The 23,436-nt window shown below is 41.9% G+C and overlaps 1 protein-coding gene across 2 annotated transcripts in view; it reads right to left on the bottom strand.

The window, feature by feature from the left end:
* MAN2A1 (mannosidase alpha class 2A member 1) overlaps nucleotides 1-23,436 on the bottom strand; it is a 207,821-nt gene that overhangs the window by 113,731 nt on the left and 70,654 nt on the right. For both annotated transcript variants that reach the window (XM_073344670.2, XM_073344671.1), the window contains 4 exons: nucleotides 15,758-15,885; nucleotides 14,170-14,343; nucleotides 9,548-9,734; nucleotides 6,514-6,691 (listed from right to left, as the gene is read on the bottom strand). In XM_073344670.2, the coding sequence (XP_073200771.1) occupies nucleotides 6,514-6,691; nucleotides 9,548-9,734; nucleotides 14,170-14,343; nucleotides 15,758-15,885 (667 nt within the window). The remainder of the gene's footprint in view (nucleotides 1-6,513; nucleotides 6,692-9,547; nucleotides 9,735-14,169; nucleotides 14,344-15,757; nucleotides 15,886-23,436) is intronic.

Below are 23,436 nucleotides of genomic sequence, written 5' to 3'. Positions count from 1 at the left end.
CTCAAAAGGTGGATCAGATGGTTCACGTGAAAAGGAGAAGTCAGCTTGGGGCTGAACTTCGGGTGTGGTCTGAGTGTGACCTTGTCTCAAAAGAATACTGTGTAGGGGGGATGTGCCATCAGAACCGCTATTTGCCCTATTCTCCTAGACGAGGTGATTGACACCAGCAAGGCAGTTTTCACTGACATGTACATAAGCGAACACGTCACCCTGGGTTCACAGGGATGTCTAATCAGGCTTTTCAACACTAGATTTAGATCCCACGTAGGGGTGGTATGTTGGGGTTGTGGGAAAAGGTTTATTATACCCCTAGGGAAACATTTCGGTTTGATAGCATTGAGTATCTGCCTACTTGTAGGTGAAAGGCTGCTATGGCCAGTAGGTGGACCATGAGTGAACTGAAAGATTGTCCCAATTTTTAAGAGTCCATACATAGTATAGGATCTTCGGAAGGGTAGCCGATGTCAGAGAAATTTGTTGGGAATTACATCAAGTTTGAAACCTGGAACACTTTTACAGGTATGTACGGTGTATCATGGATTTTCTACTGTGTAGTAATTCCTCTTGTACCTCCTCCGAGCAGGAGCTTTCTGTGTATGGGAACCATGAAGTAGACAAGCCTTGAGGTGGAGAATCCCCAGGTTGGGATAAGTGCATCCTTTGTTCTGCAAGAGGAGGTATGGAGCGGATTGGAGAGAGATAGTCAAGCACATCGCGAGTTGTGCCAGATAAGTCTGTCTCGGTCAGGTGGGAGCAATCAGTATGACATGTGCTCCTTCTCTTTTTATTTTCAATAGGACTTTTGACAGTAGGGGAAATGGGGAAAAGGCATAGAGAAGGTCCTTGTCTCACGGAAGGAAACAGTCACCCAGAGAGTGCTGTATTATCCCTGCTTTGGAGAAGTAGTGTGGACATTTCCTGCTCAGGGAAGTGGTGAACAGGTTTGTGGTCAGTGTCCCCCATTACCTGAATATGTCATGAAGCACTGCTGGGTTTATCTCCCATTCATGGTCATGTAGGAACTTGTGACAGACTGTCCGCCATCATGTTTTGTATGCCAGGAAGGTAGGCTGTTGACCATGTAATGTTATGGGAGATGCATCTGTTGCATAACTTTAGTGCTTCTGCACAGAGGGACAGTGACCTGGCTCCTCCTCATTGATTTTTGTAATACATACAAGCTATGTTGTCTATTAGAACTCTTGTGTGTATTCCCTTGATCAGCAAGAGAAATAGGTGCAGGCACTCCTGACAGCCTTGAGCAAGAGGAGGCCAATGTGGAGGGATGCCTTGTATTGTAAGGTCATTTAGGGATGCATCAGCAGTGAGAAGTAATGACAGGGAAGTCTGCGAAAAGGGGATTCCTTTGCAAACATTTGCTGGGTTTTTCCACCAGTCCAGGGAGCTTTTGACCTTGGTGGGCAGCGACAGAGATTTGTCTAGTCTATCTCTGTTTGGTCAGTAGATCGAGCTGAACAACATCTGGAGACACCACATGTGAAGCCTGGCATGAGGTATCCCTGCTGCACCAGCTGCCATATGCCCCAAGAGTTGAAGGCAGTGGCTGGCTGATATCTGGGGGCTGTTTTGTACTGTCTCTATAAGCGCGGACAAGTAGAGGAACTTGTGGTGGGGTAGAAGCGCTTTGGCCTATAACAAGTCAAAGTCAGCCTGTAGCGGAGCAATTGCCCCACTCCTGAAAAAAGGTAGGCTCAGTGAGTGTGGCTGCAGCTGTGCCCGCTTCACCAATCAGGCCACAGCTGGCCCTGATAAAAGGGCTGAGGGCGGAGCTGGGTCACAGTCTCTCGCTCTCTCTGGAGAGAGAAGGACCTAGCTGCCTGAAGGAGCAAGGATATCTGAGGCTGAGCAGTGCTGGGGAAGGGCAAAGGAGCTGGGGAGCTCCAGCCTGGCAATTCCCCAGGCTGAGGCCTTGGTTTAAGTCTAAGAAGGTACTGGGGCTGCAGAGGGGGCAGCCCAGGGATAGGCAGAGGCAGCTGGTCCAACTCCCTTGCCAATGATGAGTGGCCATTACGGACTGCAGTTTGCCCTAGTGAGAGGGGGCTAGATGACGACTGGTAGTAGCCACTGAGGCAAGGTGGGTGTAGAGGATTGGGGGTTCCCCTGGAGGAGAGACCCAGAGCGTGGGTAGTACTGCAGTGGGGAGAACCCCAGGGTAAGGGGCACTGGGAGGGACACGGGAACAAGAGAATTCCCAAGATGACCAGCAGGAGGCGCTGCACCAGTGAGTCTTCGGTCCACTACACAGCTCCTATGAATTCCAGGCGTTGTACTAGGGTAAGAGCTGATTTATGGCTGTTGATCTATAGGCCCAGTTCTGTGAACAAATCTATTGTGGTTTTGGTAACCCAGTGAGCCTCGTTGAAGGAGCGGGCTCTGAGGAGGAAATCATCCAGGTAGGGGTAGACCATGAACCCCTGGGACAACAGGTGTGTGGCCACTATTGACAGAATCTTGGAGAATACCCTCAGAGTCGATGATAGCCCAGTTTCATATTCCAATGCTGGAATAATCATTGCTAGAGTAACCATCTTGAATTTTTGAGCTGTGACAAACTTGTTGAGTGCTCAGAGGTCTAGTATGGGTCTCCAACCTCCCTTCTTCTTGGGCATTAGGAAATAGTGACAGTAAAAAAGCTTTGCCTCATAGATGTTGAAGTACAGGAGCCATGGCTCCTAACTGTAGTATGCAATCTCTTTCATCATAGTAAACTCTCATAAGAAGAGTCCCTGAAGAGGGACAAGGAAGGATGTTGAGTGGGGGAGAGGTAAAGTAAAAAAAATCTCCAAGACCCATCAGTCTGACGTTACGTGTTCCCAGGTGCAACAGAACGTGGCAAGGCGATAGCCAAATGGATGGGATAGGATGGTCACTGTAGTGATTGAGGGGAGTGGTCTGTCAACACCTCAGCCAACATGTCAAAATTGGTGTTTTGAGGTGGAACGTTGCAACATGGAAGACTGTGGACCTGATGGTTTGCATTTGGAGAACCTAGATTTCTTTCTTTGAGGTTCATAAAAGCATTGAGTCAGGTAGTGAGATGTACGGAATTTATGCTGCCGCAGCGGACTAAACCTTCTCTTTGTTCCGGTTGTTTACATCCCTAATGAGCACAGAGGTGCCCTGGAATCCCTAACAGTATGGAGGGATGCGTCAGTATTTTCAGCAAACAACTTGGTGCCTTCAAAATAAAGGTCTTCAGCAGTTCTTTGCATCGCTTTAGAGAAGCCCAAAAGGTGTAACCATGACACATGTCATATAACCACTGCCGTGGAAATGGACTGGGATGCTGTATCAGCTGCATCAAGGGCTGACTGGAGCATTGTTTTGACTACTAGTTGTCCTTCCTGGACAATAGCTCAGAACTGGTCGTGCTTTGACTGGGAGCTGATCAATAAAGCTGTTGAGTTTTGAATAGTAAATGCTGTCATACTTGGTCATTAAGACTTGATAATTTGTTATTCAAAACTGCAAAGTGGCAGAGGAGTAGGCCTTTCTCCCGAAGCGGTCCAAGCATTTCCAATCCCTATCATAGAGGGATGGATCTCATTTGGTGCTGGCGGCCGCAGGATTTTACCATGTCCACAACGATGGAGTTGGGCGGAGGGTGAGAAAGAAGATATTCCACCTCCCTAGGCAGGATGCAATATTTTTTATTGACCCATTTATAAGTAGGCATCGCCAATCCTGGGATTTGCCATACAGTTTTTGTGGGGTCCAGGAGGGCTCACTGATGGGGAGGAATATTCTGGAGGAGGAGGAAGAGTATAGGAGGTTCAAGGAGTTTGTGGTGAGTGTCCTTGACATCCTCCAGGGGTATCTGCAACCCTTTGGCCAAGTCCTGGAAGAGCCAGAAATCAGCAGCTAAGAATGACTGTCTCATCTGGAGGAAGATATATTGGTTCTTGGAGTAACCTCTTCCTCCATTCCATCCTCCTGTTCCTCCATAATCTCCTCTGGAAGTTCCGAGATTCTGGATACCATAGACGAGGGAGAATGTCTCAGGGGCTCACGGGTGAGGCTCACAATCCAAGGAGTATGGGAGCAATACGCCGCCCAGGAATCCCAGTAGGGCCACTGAAGCGGTGGGATAGATCCCAGTGGTGGTGCCCATGGCTGGTCATATTATGTGAGTGGTAGGGGCAGGCTGAGGGTATACCCGAGGAGCCCCTTGATAACAGGCATCATAGGGACAATGGGAGGAGTGATTGGAGATGACTTTCTCTGGCTCGCTGTCTGATTTGCTACTAGAAAGTGGAGGTGCATGGCAGGGTACCAGAGAAGACTCCCACACTTGGAGAAGACTTGGTATTGAATTCCCAATGCCAAGAGGAGGAGACTCTGGTATATCAGATAGCCTGAATTCTCCTGAGTGCCGGAATTCCAGCAGTGCCACTGGTGGTACGGAGAGAGTCAGGGATCTCGCTCACACCAAATGCTCCGGTGCTGGATGGGGCACTGATGACAGTGCCAAAAGTACAGCATGTACTGGCAGCGTTTTCTTACTGGAGCACTCTCTGCTCCAATCTTTTTCCACTGGGTACCGTTGGCTTGGTGCATGTGCCCATCAGAATCTTAGGTGCATCTACAATACCTGCCACTCTAGATCTTCGTAAGCCATGGGTACCAGGTTTGAACTGTCTCAGTGCCAATGATACCGACCATGCAGGAGATCTTTTACAGATAGCTCAGGGCTCACTCTGGGGACTCAACACTCTCTTTTCTGATGACTTATGAGAGGGGTCTGCAGCTGGTTTCTTTGACCCACAGTCCTCTGATTTTGAGGGCTGTGTAGAAAACATGCACTTTCTGGGTGACTCCTGGCATGGATCCAGAGAAGGCTGGAGGGCTGCCTCCATGAAGATGATCTTCTGTCTTAACTCCCTGTCCTTTCAAGACCTGGCTCTGAGTTGCTGGAAGAGACCACGCTTCTGGGCAATGTGGCTTTCTGGGCAATGTGGCAAGGCAGCATATGCAGCAAGAGTGTTTGTCTGGCACAGGGACAGCCTCTTTGCAAGACAGGCACTTCTTGAAGTCCGATGAGCCAGGCATATCCTGCTGGGGGAAGGGGTTCCCAACAAAAAAAAAGAAGGTTTTTTTGTTTGTTTTCTGAAGAGAAAATAAAGAGAAAAAACTACATCTAAGACGAAGGATACTAACTACTAGAAATGCTAAAGAAAGCTAATGATCGCAAATGGACTGCTAAGGGCTTTATCTCTAGCCGGGGCAGCTGACAAGGAACTGAGGGGGGTTAGCCCACCCTTGCTGGTTAGCCTCGTGGCAGGGCACAAGGAGGGACAGAACCTGTGCAGGCCTAATGGACACTGCTGCCAAAGTTCTCCAATCTGCAACGCAGAGATACAAGCACACCTATAGTGGAGCACCCATAGAGACACGACTCAGAGAACAACTGGAAGCTACTCAAAGCAACAAGAGAAGAAAGAAACTCCCTTAAACTTAAAGGCTATTGTTTAAAGTAAACCACTATGGCCATTGTTTATATTTCTTATAGAATAATTTCAAGCCTTGGAAGGAAAAAAAATAAAGTTAGTCTGGCTTGTCATTAACCTCAAGTACATTCAAAATCATCCATCAGTTGAACTATACATTTTTATTTTAAGGACTTACTTCTATTTTTAATTTTATTTTTACAGTTGTGGGATGAGTGGGTTGTGCTGACAGCAGGTCGGCCAGGGCCCAAGACACCAGGGGACAAGGTGCAGGGGAGGCAGTGATCATCCTGGTTAGGCGAAGCAGAAGCCACTGGCCAGGACTGTAAGAAAGAGGATGAACCCCGAGCTGTATGGGAGGCCAACCCACTGCTGAACAGTTCCTGCCCAGGGACAGCTCCCATGTGCCTGGCTGGTGGTGAGTGAGTGAGTGAGCAGAGCCATGACAGCAAAGTTGCAGAAGTCTCCCCGCACTGCCACAGGAGCCACTCAGCAATATGGTGGTCTCCCCATGGCAGAAAGCTCACCCTCTTCCTTCTGCAAGTCATGACCAGACGTCTCTGTGCTGCCTCACCAGGATAGCAGTCTTCCTCTGAACCTTGCGCCTGCAGGGATTGAGTGTCACCGATCCTGAAGCAGTGCAATTAGCCCTCTGTAGAACCACTGTTATGGACCTGCTCACTCTCTGCCCTGACAGGAGAGCTGCAGATGGCTGCCAAGGCCAGTGACAATCATCCATGCAGGCATGCCAACTGTTACAGATTTTTCTTCCATTTACTGACAGTTATCGATTAAAATCAAATCCTGCCAGGCCTAACTATAAAACTTGATCAGTACTACCTTCCTTACTAACCAAGAGTTTCAGTTAAGCTATAGTAGTATTTAGCTAGCTTTCTCCATGATGCAAAACAAATTCATACAAAAATCTCAGTATATCAGAAGGTGTTAAAGAGTGAAACAGGAGTACATAAAAAGTTTAAATTAGGGCTCATTGATGTTAGAACAGGACTACAACTATTTGAAAAAAAATAAATATGCACTTTACCTTAACATGTAACTCAGGATGAGAGTTCATAAAATCAAAAAGCTTTTGATAATTCTGGTACTGCTGATCCCATTCTGAGCTCTCACTGTAGCGGAAATCATCCCCTAGTGGAGCCAACAGAACTTTAGTACGGAAAAGCTTTGACTTCTTTCTGTACTGATCTAAAATCATCCAAGCCCTTGGAAGAAAAAAAAATTATAAAATTTAGAATATAGAAAAGTAATTACTTGACAAGACGACAAATGTCTAAAATATGTTCTATACAACACCTTACAACTAGCCTTGCAAAATTCTACTTGTCCACTTACTTGTGATAATTAAAAAGGTAGGTTTTTTCCTCCCTAATAGCAACATATTAAATAGTGGGTTAAAAACTTTAGCACCTGAGCTAGTGAAAGTGTTCATAAAATTTTGTACGGCTTCTCTGAATAACCATGATTGCCATTAAAATCTTTTCAGTACTATTTTTTTCTAATTAAAGTTACTTAGGTACATTTAATATAAGAAATACTGTCAATACTGCAGTTACGTTAGTTACATGCCAAAGATTTTACAGAAACTATAAATCTAAAGATTTCTAAAACAACAACTTACCTACTTTTAATGCATATTCTCAAAGAGGTTGCAGCATGTATACATTTAGAATGGTTTCCAAACCATTAATGCTTAAAATTTGGGAAGGGGGGGTTAAATGTTGTATGTGAAAGTTTTTATGAGTTACAAATATTTTTTGCAATATATCCAAAATCTGTAAAAATTTTAATAAGTTGTTTCTTTTTTTTAAGCTATATAAACTGCTTTTACTTAGAATAAGTTTTCTGTTAGCGTTCTCATTAATAGGTAGTTTTAAATCTTGGATGAATAAACTGCAGACATTGAGTTACATGGTCTGCTCAAACAAACATAACCCACCTAGTATCATCATTGTTTTCTTGCCGGCAATCCATTTTATAGTTTGTCATTAGCCATTCTCAAAGCGTTGAACTGCCTTGACTGAACCAATACCCCTTGTGAGGTCAGAAAGACTACTCTGAATCTAGGGTACGTGAAGTCCTCCCCTCAGAGAAATAGGTATGCTATCACTTACAAACTACAGTATAGAAGAAGAGGAGTTCCAAAAGAAGCTCATTTGTGGTTCAAATTTTACACGTGCACTCTGAGACCAGACAACAGTTTGTCCATATTTGTGATCATTTGCCCAAAGTTACTTGTGTGATATGGAAAAAAAGGTTAGTAAGTGAGGTATTTTCCCTTGGCACCTCTTCTTTCCTGTCTTCCCTATCCAATTTCTTTCTCAATCAGTTACACAGTTTGTCAATGGGTTTCTATAGCATAGGGAGGATGGAATACCCATACTCAGAAGAATAATCAGGGCAAAACACACCAGATCTCAGATCTGTTGGACACAAGAAACATCTCTGTAATGAAACCATACCTCACCCCACCTCTGCGGCCCCCCACCTCTACCCCTTCTGGCTCCCTGCAGCACAGTACCAAATGTGCATTTCCATACGTTCATGTGTTGATTTCAGTTACATTTGCCTGAACTCTGAATTTTGTTTTTTCTAATCTTTTGTCTTTATAAACACTCAATTTTTTTCAGCTTACATTATTGATATGTACTATCAGCATAACTATTTTAAACATTTTTTATGGGACTATTTAGTTTTGTTTTCAATTAACTGGATTAGATGTGGGAAGTCATATCAAAGATACAGTGTATGCTCCCACTATTCTCCCTCAGAGGGTATGTCTGCACTTCAATGAAAAACCCATGGTGCTCAGCCTCAGAACCCGGGTCATTTGACTCAGGCTCATACGACTAAAAGTAACAGTGTAGACATATGGGCTTGGGCTCCGGCCTGAACTGCGAGACCTTCCTCTCTCACAGAGTTTCCGAGCCCGAACAGCTACCCTGTTGTTTTAGCCTCATAAGCCTGGGTCAATTGACCCAGGCTCTGAGACTCAGTGTCACTGGTCTTTTGTTGGAGTGTAGTCAAACCCAGAGAGATCCTGATGCCATCCCCGTGCCTGACAGTACAGAATCTGGAAAAAGTCTGACAAGCAAATTGTTTGTACCTCTTCCTGGTACTCATAAAATGTAACTGACCCAAGAGTTGTAGACTTGTTTATTAGGAACTGGGGAATTAACACATTAACTCAGTGTATTAATTTTAGTTTCTCTTACAGTTACCACTTTCATAAATTGTACTAGCAACTGTTTTGGGAATTGACACACACACAGTGCATATGTAATAGAAATTATTTCTCCTAGGACAGGGGTGGGCAAACTTCTTGGCCCGAGGGCCACATCGGGGTGCGAAACTGTATGGAGGGCCAGGTAGGGAAGGCTATTTCTCCCCAAACAGCCTGGCCCCAACCCCCATCTGCCCCCTCCCACTTCCCGCCCCCCTCAGAACCTCACACCCATCCAACCCCACCCTGCTCCTTGTCCCCAGACCACCCCCTCCGAGGACCCCCACCCCTAACCACCCCCTAGGACTCCTCCCCCATTTAACCCCCACCGCTCCCCGTCCCCTGACTGCCCCCCCCAAGAACCTCTGCCCTATACAACTGCCCCCTGGTCCCCGTCCCCTGACCACCTCCCTCCACCCCCCGCCGGGACCCCACCCCATCCAACTGGCCCCTGCTCCCTGACTGCCCCCCAGGAGCTCCTGCCCCTTAAACAACCCCCACCCCCCCCGGCCCCGTTACCATGCCACTCAGAGCAGCATGTCTGGGAGCCGCACAGGAGCCAGACACGCTGCTGTGCTGCCCTGCATGAGTGCGCGGCGGCGTAAGTGCGGGGAAGGAGGGACAGCAGGGGAGGGGCTGGGGGCTAGCCTCCTGGGCCAGGAGCTCAGCAGCTGGGCAGGACAGTCCCGGACGCCGGATGTGGCCCGCGGGCCATAGTTTGCCCATCTCTGTCCTAGAGGATCGTCTTTTTTGAACAGTAAAACAAGCAAGTTGTGATGTTAGTATCGCCTTCAGCAAGTACAAATTACTGAATTCCACAATACTTTCAGTACTGTACCTGTGCTGAACATTCCCAGCATGAATGGCCTCAGGAGGAACTCTCCAGGGACAACTTACTCTTCCCCCAGGAAGACGCTTAAAATCAAACTGGCAACAGATTTTAGGATCTGGACCACACGTATGAGGAACGTCATAGCTGTAGAAAGGCATCATGTGGCAAAGGATATCTGTATTGGATCCCAAATCTAAAAGTACATGAACAGAATATATCTATAAAATAAAGCCATATTTCATTGTCTAAACTAAATTAACTAACTGTCTGGGCCTAATCCAGGAGTGCTTTTAATATGCCATCTTAAAATACAGTGCCATTTTGGAGATCTGAGCCCTGACACTGCACCATTTAAGTCACTGGGCGTTTTGCCATTGACTTTAATTAATGTAGGATCAAGTCTCTAATGATTAAGTTACCTTAAAGACAATACCTCAATGAATAATGAATTGTACCTGAATTTTCCTAAATTCCGTAAAGACAAAATCCATTCTTCTATGTGTTTTTATAATTCAATTTTTCAGTGGTGCTTACTCAAAACAATTCCCACTGATTAATTTGCATGGAGAAATCATTTATTTATTTAGCTCAACAACATCAGCAACAACTCTGTACTGAACTAAACAATTATCTCACTGAAGTAAGACAAAAGGTACATTTTTCAACAGGTCAGATTCTCTTTTAAAAGAAGAATTTAAAATTTTAGTGGGCATCAGGGTTTTCTCTTAAAGAGGTTCTAAGTAAAACAGCATCAGGAAATTACTATAAGAAGATACTGATAAAAAGTAAATTAAACAAGAATTACTATCATGATTTTCTTACATTTACAACCCTTTGATTAGATATTAAATACTAGGATTGTGTTTGGGAGTTGGGTATAATGTAAGTCAACTAGAAATTTTGGCATCTGCAGAATCTGCATGCAATGTGAGCTTAGTCATAGGAAGCAACAAGTAGAGCAGATTGCTGACTGTATTGCCCACCTATCTTTGTGTACCATCTATTTACATCCTTTGCTTTCAATATACCTGTAAACTTCCAAACACAAGAACTCACCAGATGATTTTACACCAGAGTTTGGAGCTTCCCACTCATTCCCACTTTAAATATATGAATAATTCAGTAGAGAGGACAGGAAGAGGGGTGTGGTCCTGCAGCTAAGAATAAAGGCTGCTGTAACATGAAGTGCTGTACTGTAGGAAGAGGGATACTGTAGAGAGTGGAGACGATGCGTGAAGGGGGAGGGGAAGCCAACCAAACAGCAACCCAGCTGGGGCCTGGTTTTCAATTTAACCTGACAAGAGAAAGACACTCTTATCCACTCAAAACTGACTCTAGTAAATCAAAACATCAGATCACTATGCATGAGAAGTGGAGTTGGAGGAGTTCTACACTGAAACCCAAAAAGAAAACATCTGAAAGGAGTGTTAAATTATTTGAATTAAAATATACAGCCTCAAGGTCCTTACTTTGCAAACACATATGCATGTGCTTAAAGCAACACATGAGACTACTGCTAAGCAAATGAACGGGACCATTCACTTCAATGGGTCTAACTCCCACATACCTCTTAAATGTTGCACATTCTGCTTAGAACATCCTTCCCAAACCCATTTGCCAAACCACCTCCCGCACCTCATTCAAGCTCTCCTAAATATTCAGTTCTGCCATTTTGTGTATTAAAAGCAAGGGGAAAGAAATAAATATAAATATCAAAAATTTCAAGATTTTTAGGGGGATGGGGGGAAATAAAAATCTTAATTGTCACCCTTCTTTCAAATCTCCCCTTTATCACACTTTACACTTGCCAGTCCTGAAGAATTTAATTTGTAAACTTAAGGACAGGGACCATGTCTCCACTTGTTTTGAGAGACAAATCTTTTTTTTAAATCATCACTAAAAACATCATAATTGAAAGAGCAAACCGCAACGCAGTTGGCTCTCCCATGGCCCTTTACCCATCTATCAAATAAGCAATACCCGCTTGGCTGGGATTATGATAATGGTATAAAAATCAATGCTGATGATCGTCATCTATGGTAGGGACACATTACAGATTTAGATTTCTATTTATCATCAGGTGGAAGGCACTATAATTACACTACATACTAATGCTATGCTTTTAATACTTCTGCATTATTACACTGTAAACTGATTGGGGCTGGAGTCATGTTTCTCAGCATACTACTACAATGGGGTCCCAATCTTGATCAGTAAAACATGAACACCCTAGGTCCTCCGCCAACTTTTGGTCGTCAATTTATGTAAAACTAAAACAAGCTCTAAAGTTAACATGTAAATAATTTTTAATAATGTTTAATATTTCATAGGATTTTACCAGGAAATATGCTTAATAGATTATGTACTAGATTGTTAATTCCCTAGTAGTCTCGAGTCAGTTAGCTACTTTTTCATGGTGAATTTGTTCAGTCTTAATATCAAATTTGTTGAGACCTTACGACCTCTTAGCCACTCAAATCTAATTTCACACTCTCCAGGCGATTCATATCACTTCAGGATATCTAATATTAGGCAAAGGTGATCTACTAATACTTTTAAGTCTGCAGGTGATCAGCTTTTTAGGTGAGCTGCAAAATGGGGGTGGGAATTGGCTTTTTACTTCTTTATGGATGTTAAAAAAGCCCTGAAAGTTTTCTTTTAAAAATGTTTGATTTTTACCTTCAGGTCTTGGTTACACTTGAAAACTACTGGAGAGTTAATGAAGTTACGACAACACAAGAGACTGAAAACTGAGCAAGTGAGATAAGAGATTTTGATTTTTGCAGCTGGGGTCTTCTTAGTACCTATTTAACTCCAATGCCTGACAAAAAGATATGACACCTTCAGTTGAGATCCTGGTATTCACAATACATATACTCAGATATCCCCAATAAATCCTTTGCAATTCTAGGGAAGAAAATATACAACATTCCTGATGTTCTTAAGATAAAACAGCAAAAATAAGACAAAATCAAAACACAACACGACACTTTTCTGGCTTTCTTTATCTATCAAACAAAAAAGGCCAAAACCATTTTAAAAAAATCATTTACAAGAAGAATTAAAGGTGACTTCAGTTCTGAAATACTAGAATACTCTGATGTGAACCCAAACCCCTGGACACTAACTTTATCATTGGTGTTTATTTTGACTACCATTTAGAAAAGCTAATGTCAAGTTAGAAATTGAGCCGCATACACAAAAAATAAGTTTAACAACAAAAATTACTCGAGGATGAAGACTGTGCTTAACAACTTCACTCCTCTGGCACAATGGAACTTTCAACAATAAAGGTAAAGCTAGCTCATGCAGCAGACGGAACTTTCTCTGGAGCCAAGCCGAACCAAAACTCCGGAATAAACTCCCACAGGAACTAATGAATATTACAAACCTCGCCAGCCAACGTTTTAAGTGAAAGACACATTATTTTGACGAGGTCTTCTCTAAAACTGACAAATAGCAATGTTAATTATTTTTTAAAATTCTGAAACAAAAACATTCTACTGCACGCACTTCTCCCCCTGGGGAAAGAATGAACAAACTAATACATGACAGATTTTAGTCATGCTGCTTAATGCACTACTGGAAAGCACTCTGACACGATGGTAATGAGCATGGTGTAAATACATTTACAAAACAGAATATACATTTCCAGCCCATATCCATCTGCTGACATTTATTTACTATACTGGATACTTTAAACCTGATCTATATCTTGCTTGTATTTTTGAATAGGGTTTGTTTGGCTAGAGCTGTTAATGAGACTACAGTTTTGTTTTTTTACTAAAGCGGACCTGAATACTCAGTTAACAATTCTGATGTACTAGATTAAACTTTATCCTTTGCATTCTAATTCTACCACCCCAAATGTCTGAGAATATTAATTGCTCTGAAGAATCCTGCTTAGTAAAATTCTGTTTGAGAAGATTAATTATTCTGAAGTCTTGCTTGATAAAATTAAAAACAAATGGAAATCATATCACATTCTACACCTTTAAATCACAGCAAAATACCTGAAAAATGTTGTTGAAATTTTTGTTGTAAGAAAAATGTCTCTCTCTGCACCCTTATTCCACTCTTCCCTCTTTTCCCTTTTTTTTCCTCCCCCAACTGAAAAAAGTAAGAGGAGAAAACAAAATATTGGGAGAAAGAGGGAAAAAATAGTTTCCCGCTTTTTACTTCTTCCTGCCCACTGAAGAAGTGGGGAAAACATTTGTTATGTTTTAAAACGTGAGAGAAAGTAACTTAAAAAAAAACACTTTTCCCCACCCAACTTTCCAGTGAAGACAGAAAGAACGTAGACAAAGAAAGAAGAAAAAACAAAATTAATATTTTTAATTCAAAATTAAATGACATTTTTCTTTTTCTCATTTTTGTCAGAAAAGAAAATTCTGAAAAAAATCAAAATTTTGAATACAACAAAATGTGTTCCTTTCTTTAAAAATGTTTTTTGCACCAGTAAAATATTAAAAATTTTGACCAGCCCTACTTTTAATTACTTCATACATTCTGCACCAGGTCATCTGTTTACTATAGAGGTTTTCACAACTGTTTATTTAATGCCTACTTCCAGTTCTCAGGAGGTATAAAGCAACAAATGACAGAGATACCAAGAAAACAATACATACCCCAGTTCTGTCTCCAAAAAAATTCTAGTGTCTTCTGGGTTGCAAAATATTTTTTAACCGAGTAATGAACTCTCTGTATAAGCATGCTGGAAAATCCTGAACGTTTCAGAAGGTAAGTCATTGTTGGCGAATGCCCAAAGGGATCGATGGCCCAACCAGACTTCGGTTTTACTCCTGTTGAGCAGCAGAATGTGTCAGAAGTTTGTGTCTTTTTTACTTATTTCTCATTTCAAAGAAAGCTACACCCATACTATTCAACCCAGTGTTCAGAAAAGTCAAGTGGTGCAAAGCACTTAGTTTAAGAACACAAGAATGGCCATACTGGGTCAGACCGAAGGTCCATCTAGCCCGTATCCGGTCTTCCAACAGTGGCCAATGCCAGGTACTTCAGAGGGAATGAACATAACAGGTAATCATCAAGTGATCCATCCCCTGTTGCCCATTCCCAGTTTCTGGCAAACAGAGGCTGCGGACACTTCAGAGCATGGTTTTGCATCCCTGTCCACCCTGGCTAATAGCCATTGATGGACCTATCCTCCATGAACTTATCTAGTTCTTTTTTGAACTCTGTTATAGTCTTGGCCTTCACAACACCCTCTGGGGCAAACAGTTTAAGTAGATAAATGAAAGATAAAGAAAACAAGTCTGCTTAAGACACTTTATCATTGCAAAGTTCAAATAAAAAAAAAAGTATAAATATAAATAAAGCATATACATATATAATTACAAGTAGGCCAATCTCTTGCCCCTCATAAAAACCTGTACAATAGAATCTGTAGTATTTCCACTGTTGCTGTGTCCTGCAATTTTGTTGTGTCACAATATTTCATATTTTACTTAAAACCCCATGAATCAATTACAATTATACAAAAAATCTCAGCTTTCATTGAAAAAGTAGTAGTAAGCATCTGGCCCCCAATTCTACAGAGAAAAGGTGGAAAATGTGAATGCTCTAAGCTCCAAAACAAGATGGCAAATAAAAAGGACCGACGCTTATTATTTTGAAAATCTCGTGATATTTTCATATCATATTTTGGACCGGATTCATGAATTTTGAAAAGTTGGTAGACAATACTGGTGGTTTCATGAAGGAATTGGGCAGCACAGGTTCACAGGTGCTATATTAAAGCAAATTTTATTCCTCATGTATTATGCGTAAGTAATATAAGTTTCTTCCACAGATCAAGACAGAAAAAATAATACAATGGAAAATAATTCAATTGCTCTTACCCTAAGAACCTATGTTTGCAAACTAGCATCACAAATACAGGTGCCAATCCTTCAATTTACAATGTAAAGGCAGACCACTACACCCACACACTGTCACTGACTGCCACTTCAGAAATTGTGAATCAGGTCCAAAGTCACTTTTCACTTAGAGTAGACATGAACAATATTCCTCACATCTAGGCATTCAGAATCACAAAATCTGCAAAAACGTAACTATCTTTGCACAGATTTGTTTCTCTGAAAATAGTTTAGCTTGCAATGATGCCTACTTATAGTCAATCATCAAAACATTGTACAACACTTGCTGACTGACTTAGCTCTTTGTCAGTTTTTAAGTTTAAAACATCAAATTAGATACCTAGAGTCTTCTCCAGCCACTGATGTCCTTCTATCAGCTGGTCAATCAAAGCAAAGTAATGAGGCGAAGCTTCATCAGGCATGACCCATCCTCCTGTTACTATTTCAAACTGGCCATCTTCTATTAATCTAAGAGAAAAATATTTAGTAAACTTGTGTCCAGAAGTGCAAATCTGATTTAACAAAAGAATGCATCTATAAAGTAAAAATCCATAAAATGTAGTGTTCACAGTAATAGCATTGAGAATGTAAAAATTGAACTTCTATACCTTAAAAGGGAATATACTGTAGCTCTTATAGAATCCATTAATTTATTGCAATAGATGTTCACATGGGAATAGTGTCAAAAAACTCTAAATTTAACTATTTCACTGGAAACCATTTTAGCAGAAAAATTCATTTAATGAGCTTATCCCACAATCTCAATCCCTTTCCCATAACCAACCTACCTATGTGACAAAGCCACAAAATGCCCTCCACACTATCAAACCTTCAGCTTCCCGTATCTTAATTTCCTTTATACAATTATGCACTGTCAATGCAAAAATCTCGCACATGCAAATATTGAAAGTCTAGATTACTGTAAATTACGATGAATTTAGCAGAACACCACAGGGGATGCTCTATCAGTTATGTTCTTTAATTTCAAGTGTAATTCAAAAAAAGCCTCCATTTTAGAAAATTAATGAAACTTGTAAGATTACCTGTCTGCCACACAAACCAGGTATTGTGTCACAGAATTTAGATCCAATTTAATGCAGAGTAAGCAGGGACTTGCTTACAGCAGTCACTGCCACTCCCACTATAAAAAAGAGCCAAGACTATAAGGGCTGCTCAGCACTAACAAAAATGGACACTAAAATCAACCCTAAACATCAAATAAACCATATTTTGATACTATTTTGACCAAACATTTCTATATTCACACCCTAAGCACTACTGTAATAATCTTTGTACAAAATATGCCTTGGGAGGTATCATTTGAAAACTAATAACTCACTGGTCACTATCACCATGAAATGAATGTCGCAACACTGAGTAAAGTTATGAAATTTCCCCGTATGATGTTAAAGGCACATATTCAAACTCACATAGCCTCAATTAGGTAGAACTGGTCAAATTAGCCTGTCTTAACCAAGGGATTATGTTTACACAATTTGCATACAAGATGTAAACAGAGTCCTCAGATACAAGAGTGTGAAAAAAGAAGAAACAAAATCTGTATTTCATTATGCACTGGTGAAAAGAAACAGCATAACACCTCTTCCCCATCAGACTCCATATATCCTTTTTCTCAGTTGGAAATAACTTTATCTAAGAATCACTCTCAGGAAAATACATTTCAAAAGGTGACTGAATTATAAAAGTGAGGGAACAAAAACACCCAGTTTCTCTCTCCCTGTCTCTCTCTCTTTTCACCTAAGGCGACAAAAGAAACAGCCACTGGACCTTGTGAGCAGATCCTGGTCTGAGAATTTGGTCAGCAATGCACCGAAAATCTGTGAAAAGAACTTCAGCTTAAACCAAGTCTAATTTATTAAGTTTAGTACTAGGAAACATTTCATCTTTATTCTTCTTGTAACCATTTCTGATCTTAATGACTTAATACTTGTACTCACTTAAAATCTCTCTCTTTGTAGTTAAATAAACTTTTTTTGTTCTTTAAATCAAAATTCATCCAGTGTTGTGAACTGTTTTGGGTAGCTCCATTTAAGAAGGCAAGTTGTTGTATATTGTTCCCTTGCAGAAACAACAAATCTAAAACATCTGAACAGTCCTGGAGAAAGCTGGGAATTACAGAACACACATTTTTAGGGGAAAATTCAGGACTGGGAGTGTGTTTGGGTCACCCTGCAATTAATAACCCAGGCTGGTGGAAGTAAGAGTGTGGCTGGTGTTTGCTGACAGGCTGCTGGGATCATAGTGCCTGAACAAGGACTGTGGCCATTCACGGACACTCAGGGTGTGACAGGCATGCTGTTTGTGAGTGGTACAGGTGGGAGCTACAGCAACAAGGCATTGTGAAGCACCCAAGGTTGTAGGGCAGAGGTGACATAGCCCCTCATTGGTCTGAATTGCACCCCAAAATGTCATCGCTATAAGAGAAGGACGTCTTTAAGGTAAACTGTTGCACCACAGAGACCCTAGATAGTTGTTAGCAATCTAACAAACAATCTTAGTATAGACTGACTTTACTACAGATCAAGTACAATAAAAGTGACTCTGCACTTTACAAGCACTAGAAAAATAGTTTTTAAACACTATATACAAATATATAAATAGCAAGACCTAAAAAAGTAGATAGTCTCAAAGCACTCCAATCATTTTTAACTTTCATAGCTAATTCTCGCTACTTTTAAGCCATTCAGATCAGTGCTGAACAATTCATACATAACATGGGTACTGAGTTCCATTAGTAATACAGTACAATTCCTTTCAAAGGGTAAAGAATTAATTGTATATCAGATTGTGTTGGGTTTTTATTAACCAGAACAAGACAAGGTTGATTTGTTCCTCTTTGCGGAGATACAGCAATAGATTTCACACAGTAATTTTGTTTTTGCTTGCCATCCTGCTTTTTATATATTTTTTTGTCAAGATTTAGTGAGGCTGATAATACTACTGAGCTCTGCAGAAGCTTGAAAGCTTGTTTCTTTCACCTATAGAAGTTGGTCCAATAAAAGATATCTCACCAACTTTGTCTCTCTAACATCCCAGGAACAACACAACTAAAACACTGCAAAAACAAAATGTAACTGACCAATGTGACTGGTTTATAAAACTGGTAAAATCATTCTTCGCCCAAAAATTCTCTCAGTGACCACTACTGTAATAATTATTTAAAAGGCAGATTAAAAGAGAAAACATCAAAACAAGTCCTAGAAAAATGTGATCTCTAAGTATTAAATATCAAGGTATTAAATAAGGATCTTTCTAAACACAGCCAGAAAGAAAGAAGCTTGATACCTCTGCAACCCACTGCCGAACAGCTATTAGTCAGGCAAGAAGATGGTTATCAGGAGATCACCTCGAATAAGTTGGCAATTTCAGCAGTACTTAAAAGGTTCCCATTAGCTTGTTTTACCATGCAAAACAAAGGGATAGATATGTAACTATGCACATATTCTAGGATTAACCCCCTTACTTCAGACTTTTGTAGATGAAATATCTAAAAGGAGACTACGGAATCTTGGACACAAGCTTTTCTTCTCTCCTTGTAAACATAAATGTTGAATTTTTTAGTATGTTACATTATTCCAAATGGCTTTATCAGTGGGGATTTTAGATTACTTGGTGAATGGACTTTAAATTGTAGGGCCAAATTTTGCCACCTTTATTCACCTGGAGTTGTACTGTACTCTGTAAAAAAAAATCCATTGATTCAGAAGCCATTTGCACAGTAAGGTTCTAAGCGGCCAGATTTTAAAAGGTATTTAGGAAACTAAAAATGCAGATAGGTGAAATAATTGAAATCAACCTATGTGTTTTTGAAAATTCCACTAAATCCCTATCTGCATCTTTAGATACTTAAAATACATTTTAAAAATTTGCCCCGGTCACTAGGAATAGAGGTGGCAAAATTGGGTAGTTTCTGAACTTCTGTATATTGAGTATCATGGCAGTGGAGGCCACGACCATGGCAAAGTCCTGGACAAGTGGAGAGTCCAGAACAGATTGACAAAGTAAATCTGCTGCCTGATATGCCACTAGCATGGAGACTCTCGGTGCTGGTGTTGATGTAATCAGTACTGCACTCAACAGATGCCCCCAGGCCAGAATCGGTATCAATGGTACAGTGTCCTGGAAGTTTCAGTGTGATATCGGGGAGTGGTTTGACAGACCTGCTCCATCCCACAGCCTGGAAGTGGTATGGTGGTGGTCTGTACTCTTTTTAGAGGAGGAAGAAGAGTTCCCATGAGCACTGCGATGGTCCCAGTCAGTTTTATGGGACTTTTTCCTTGGCGCCCCTGAGGAGGGTGAAAGACCCCTCCTTCTCTTGGGGGAGATGGCAGCACTGGAACACAGAGCAGCCTCATTCACCGAGTCTGAAGGAGACAGCCAGACACAGGGCTTTGCACCAAAACAGGCCTCATGGCATGCTCAAGAAGGTGTTGCTTCAAGCGTAATTCACTGACCACCTGGGTTCTTTTGGTGAACAACCTAAAGATAAGAGCACCGCTCCCTAGTACGCCCCTTCCCTAAACACAGCAAGCACCTCATGTGAGGATCACTATTAGAAATCGCTCCCCACACACACACACACACACACACTCTACTGGTAGTACTTGAACCCTAGTGAGGGCATCACACAGGGCAATAAGTATCCTAACACTAACTACATAAAAACTATATACATTGAAGGATAATTCTCAGAAAACAGATAAGTGAACGTGAAGTGATAACCACTGAGCTCCAACTCCAGTTATGGGTGGTAAGAAGGAACTAACGGGGGTTGGGGTGGCACCGCCTCGTATAGCCAGGGGGCGGGCTACACCCACAAGGCATGAATGCTTTCTCTAAATTTACTGCTAGCCAAAATTCTCCAGCTCTTGTGTGGAATACACAGCTGCATCTACTTGAAGAAACAACATTAACTAAGATGATTGGCAGCGGTCTCAGCACAAGTATGGCCTAACAGTTAACCTTCTACAGATTTTACAGAAGAGTTTTAAAAGAGGGGTTTTGAAGGAGGATAGTAAAGTAGTTGCGCAGATATTTACAAGAAGCTCTGCCCAAGCATGAAGGTCAGCATGAGTGAAATCACAAAGGTGCTTATTTGAAAATTTAACAAGTGGCCGATGGAGGCAGGAGTCAACAGATCATTAGAGAATGTGAGATGATAGGTAGGGTGGAGATAAGCTGTGAAGGGCCTTGAAAGTGAAGACAAGTAGATTATGTTTGATATGATAGAGGGGGCAAGCCAGTAGACGGGTGAGAGGAGAATGACATGGTCAAAGCAAAAAGCTAGGAAAATCATTTTTGCAGCAGCATTCTGAATGGATATGAGCAGGTCAAGATTGCATTTGTCAAGGCCAAAGAAAAGGATACTGCAGTAACAGACATGAGATGATGAAAACTGGAACAACAGTTTTAGCTGGATGGTTGGATAGGAAAAGCTGTATCTTAGAAATGTTATGCAGAAAGAATCAGCAAGATTTAGACAGTCTGAACATGAGGATCCAAATGAGAGTTCCACGTCATAAACAACACGCAAATTACAGCCCTGAGTAGCAAGTAGGATGTTGGTGCTGTCCAGCAACAGAGAGGAGGTAGCAGGGAGGACTTGCAGGGGAAGATTAAGAGCTCTGTTTTAGACTTGTTGAGCTTAAGATGCGTGCTAGAAATCTACTAGGACATGTCAGAAACACAGGTCAAGATTTTAGTTTGAACAGAAGTACACAGGTTTGGAGTAAAGCGGTAGCACTCTAAGTTGTCAGCAATGGACGGTAGTTGAATGTGCGTTTGTAAATGAGATTACTTAAAATTAAGGTGTAGAGGAAGAAGAGAAGGGGACCAATGACAGAGGCCTGTGGAAACCCCACAGAAAGTTGGAGGGGAATAAGGATCATTCAAAGAACATTTTTAAGGAGTGATTAGAGAATTAGGAGGAGAACCAGGAAAGAATAGTCATGGAAGTCAAGAGGACAAGATTTCAAAAAGAGCATGGTCAACATTATTGAAGTCAGCTGACAGGTCAAGGAGGCGGAGGATGGAGTACTAGTGAGTTTTGACTAGGAAGAGATCATTGAGGATTTTGGCAGTGGAGCACAAGCAGTGGAAGCCAGACTGAAAAAAGGTCTAGAATAGAACTGGAGGAGAGGAACTACAGACAGCACCTGTAAGCAGCTCATTCAACAATCTCAGAAATCAAAGGGAGAAGGGGTGATAGCAAGAAAGACAAGTGAGGTCAAGGATGGGTTGTTTTATTTATTTTTTTAAGATGGGCAATACAAAGCATGCTTTTATTGTGAAAGAAAAGATTCAGAGCAGAGTGAGAGATTAAGAAAGAGAAGAGTAAAGTAGGAGATGCGAGTGGGCATGAGGGAAATCAGAAGATGGGATGGGGTGTGGTCACTGGGGAAAAAAGAGGATGGGTTAGAGATAGAGAGAAGGTGAGAAACTTGTGAGAAACTTATCTAAGAGAAGCAGGAGACAGTTGTAGAAGGGAAAGGAAAAGCAAGCTGAGGGGAAAGGTCATTTAATAGTTTGTGTTTTCTCTTGCAGGAAATCAGTGAGATCCTGTATGGAGGGAGAAGTGATGGCAAGAAGAGCAGAGGGAGCGTCAAGTGCGTAAAGGGTTCAGAAAAGATGGCTGGGATTGAGGTCATGGGATTCACTCAAGTTAGAAACAGTGTTGCTCAGCTCAGAAGATGGCTGAACTGAAATAAGAGTGAATGAATTTGTAGCGGAGGAAGCCAGCCTGGTCACAGAATTTCCATCAGAGAAGCACCGTGGAGCAAGAGCAGGAGCAGAAGAGGCCCAAAAAGCCCAGGGTGGAGGAGAGTGAAGCACAGAGAGAATCAACAACCATATAAATGGAAGAAAGGGCAGAGGGTGGGGAGGATAGGGCTGAGAGCAGATCAGAAGTCTACAATGCAGAGGAACTGGAAGTCATGGACAGGCTGAGTGACAGGTCCAAGGAGGGGGTTGATGGGAAAGGGTGAAAGAGACCGAACAATGGTCAAAGATGGAGCATACAGCAACAGAGAAATTAGAGAGAGTGCTGTGTTTGGTGAAGACCAAATCAACTAAATGGCCCTTTTGGTGAGTGGGAGAGTTGAATCATGGCTTCAGGTCAAATGAAGAGGTGAGGACAAGGAAACATGCATCTAAGGGATCAGATGGGTCATCAGCATGGAAGCTGAAGGATTAACGTGGGAGACTGTGAGGAGAGGAAGAGAGCCACAAGTCTAAATCACAGAGGAAAACTGATGGAGAAGGAGTTGTGTGGACAACAGATAACAGGAACATGGAGGAAGAAAGGAGAGGAGAATCAGATTCACTACTGTTCAAAAGAGGAGAAAGTCTGGTCCAGAGAATAGAATGTAAGAGAAGGTGATGCCTCCACAAAAGAGGGTAGTTGCATAGGTAGGGTCAGATAAAGGGCTCCAGGTCTCTCCATAGCCAAGAGCTGGAAAGATAGAGATATGAAGTGGTCATGAACAGCTCTGGGTGTCTTTTTTTGGTTTGTTTAAACAGATATAGAATGGGCATTCCACGCAAAACAAGAGAAGAGAAGGAAGGAATGGGGAGTGAGCTTAGGAATGGCACAAGAGGGGTGGAGATGGGCCACTCATCACTACCACTCCCTAAATTTCATTTTCGATCAAGAGTTTTTAATCAGCTTTCAGGATGTATAAGTAGGGCATTGCCAGCAGACCAAGGGAAATGATCGTTCCCCTCTATTCGACATTGGTGAGGCCTCATCTGGAGTACTGAGTCCAGTTTTGGGCCCCACACTACAAGAAGGATGTGGAAAAATTGGAAAGAGTCCAGCGGAGGGCAACAAAAATGATTAGGGGAGTGGAACACATGACTTATGAGGAGAGGCTGAGGGAACTGGGGATGTTTAGTCTACAGAAGAGAAGAATGAGGGGGGATTTGATAGCTGCTTTCAACTACCTGAAAGGGGGTTCCAAAGAGGATGGATCTAGACTGTTCTCAGTGGTAAGCAGATAA

The sequence above is a fragment of the Lepidochelys kempii genome, chromosome 5, assembly GCF_965140285.1.
Source record: "Lepidochelys kempii isolate rLepKem1 chromosome 5, rLepKem1.hap1, whole genome shotgun sequence".
Classification (NCBI taxonomy): domain Eukaryota; kingdom Metazoa; phylum Chordata; order Testudines; family Cheloniidae; genus Lepidochelys; species Lepidochelys kempii.
The sequence above is the reverse complement of the archived record's forward strand: the minus strand, read 5'-3'. Positions and strand labels throughout refer to the sequence as shown.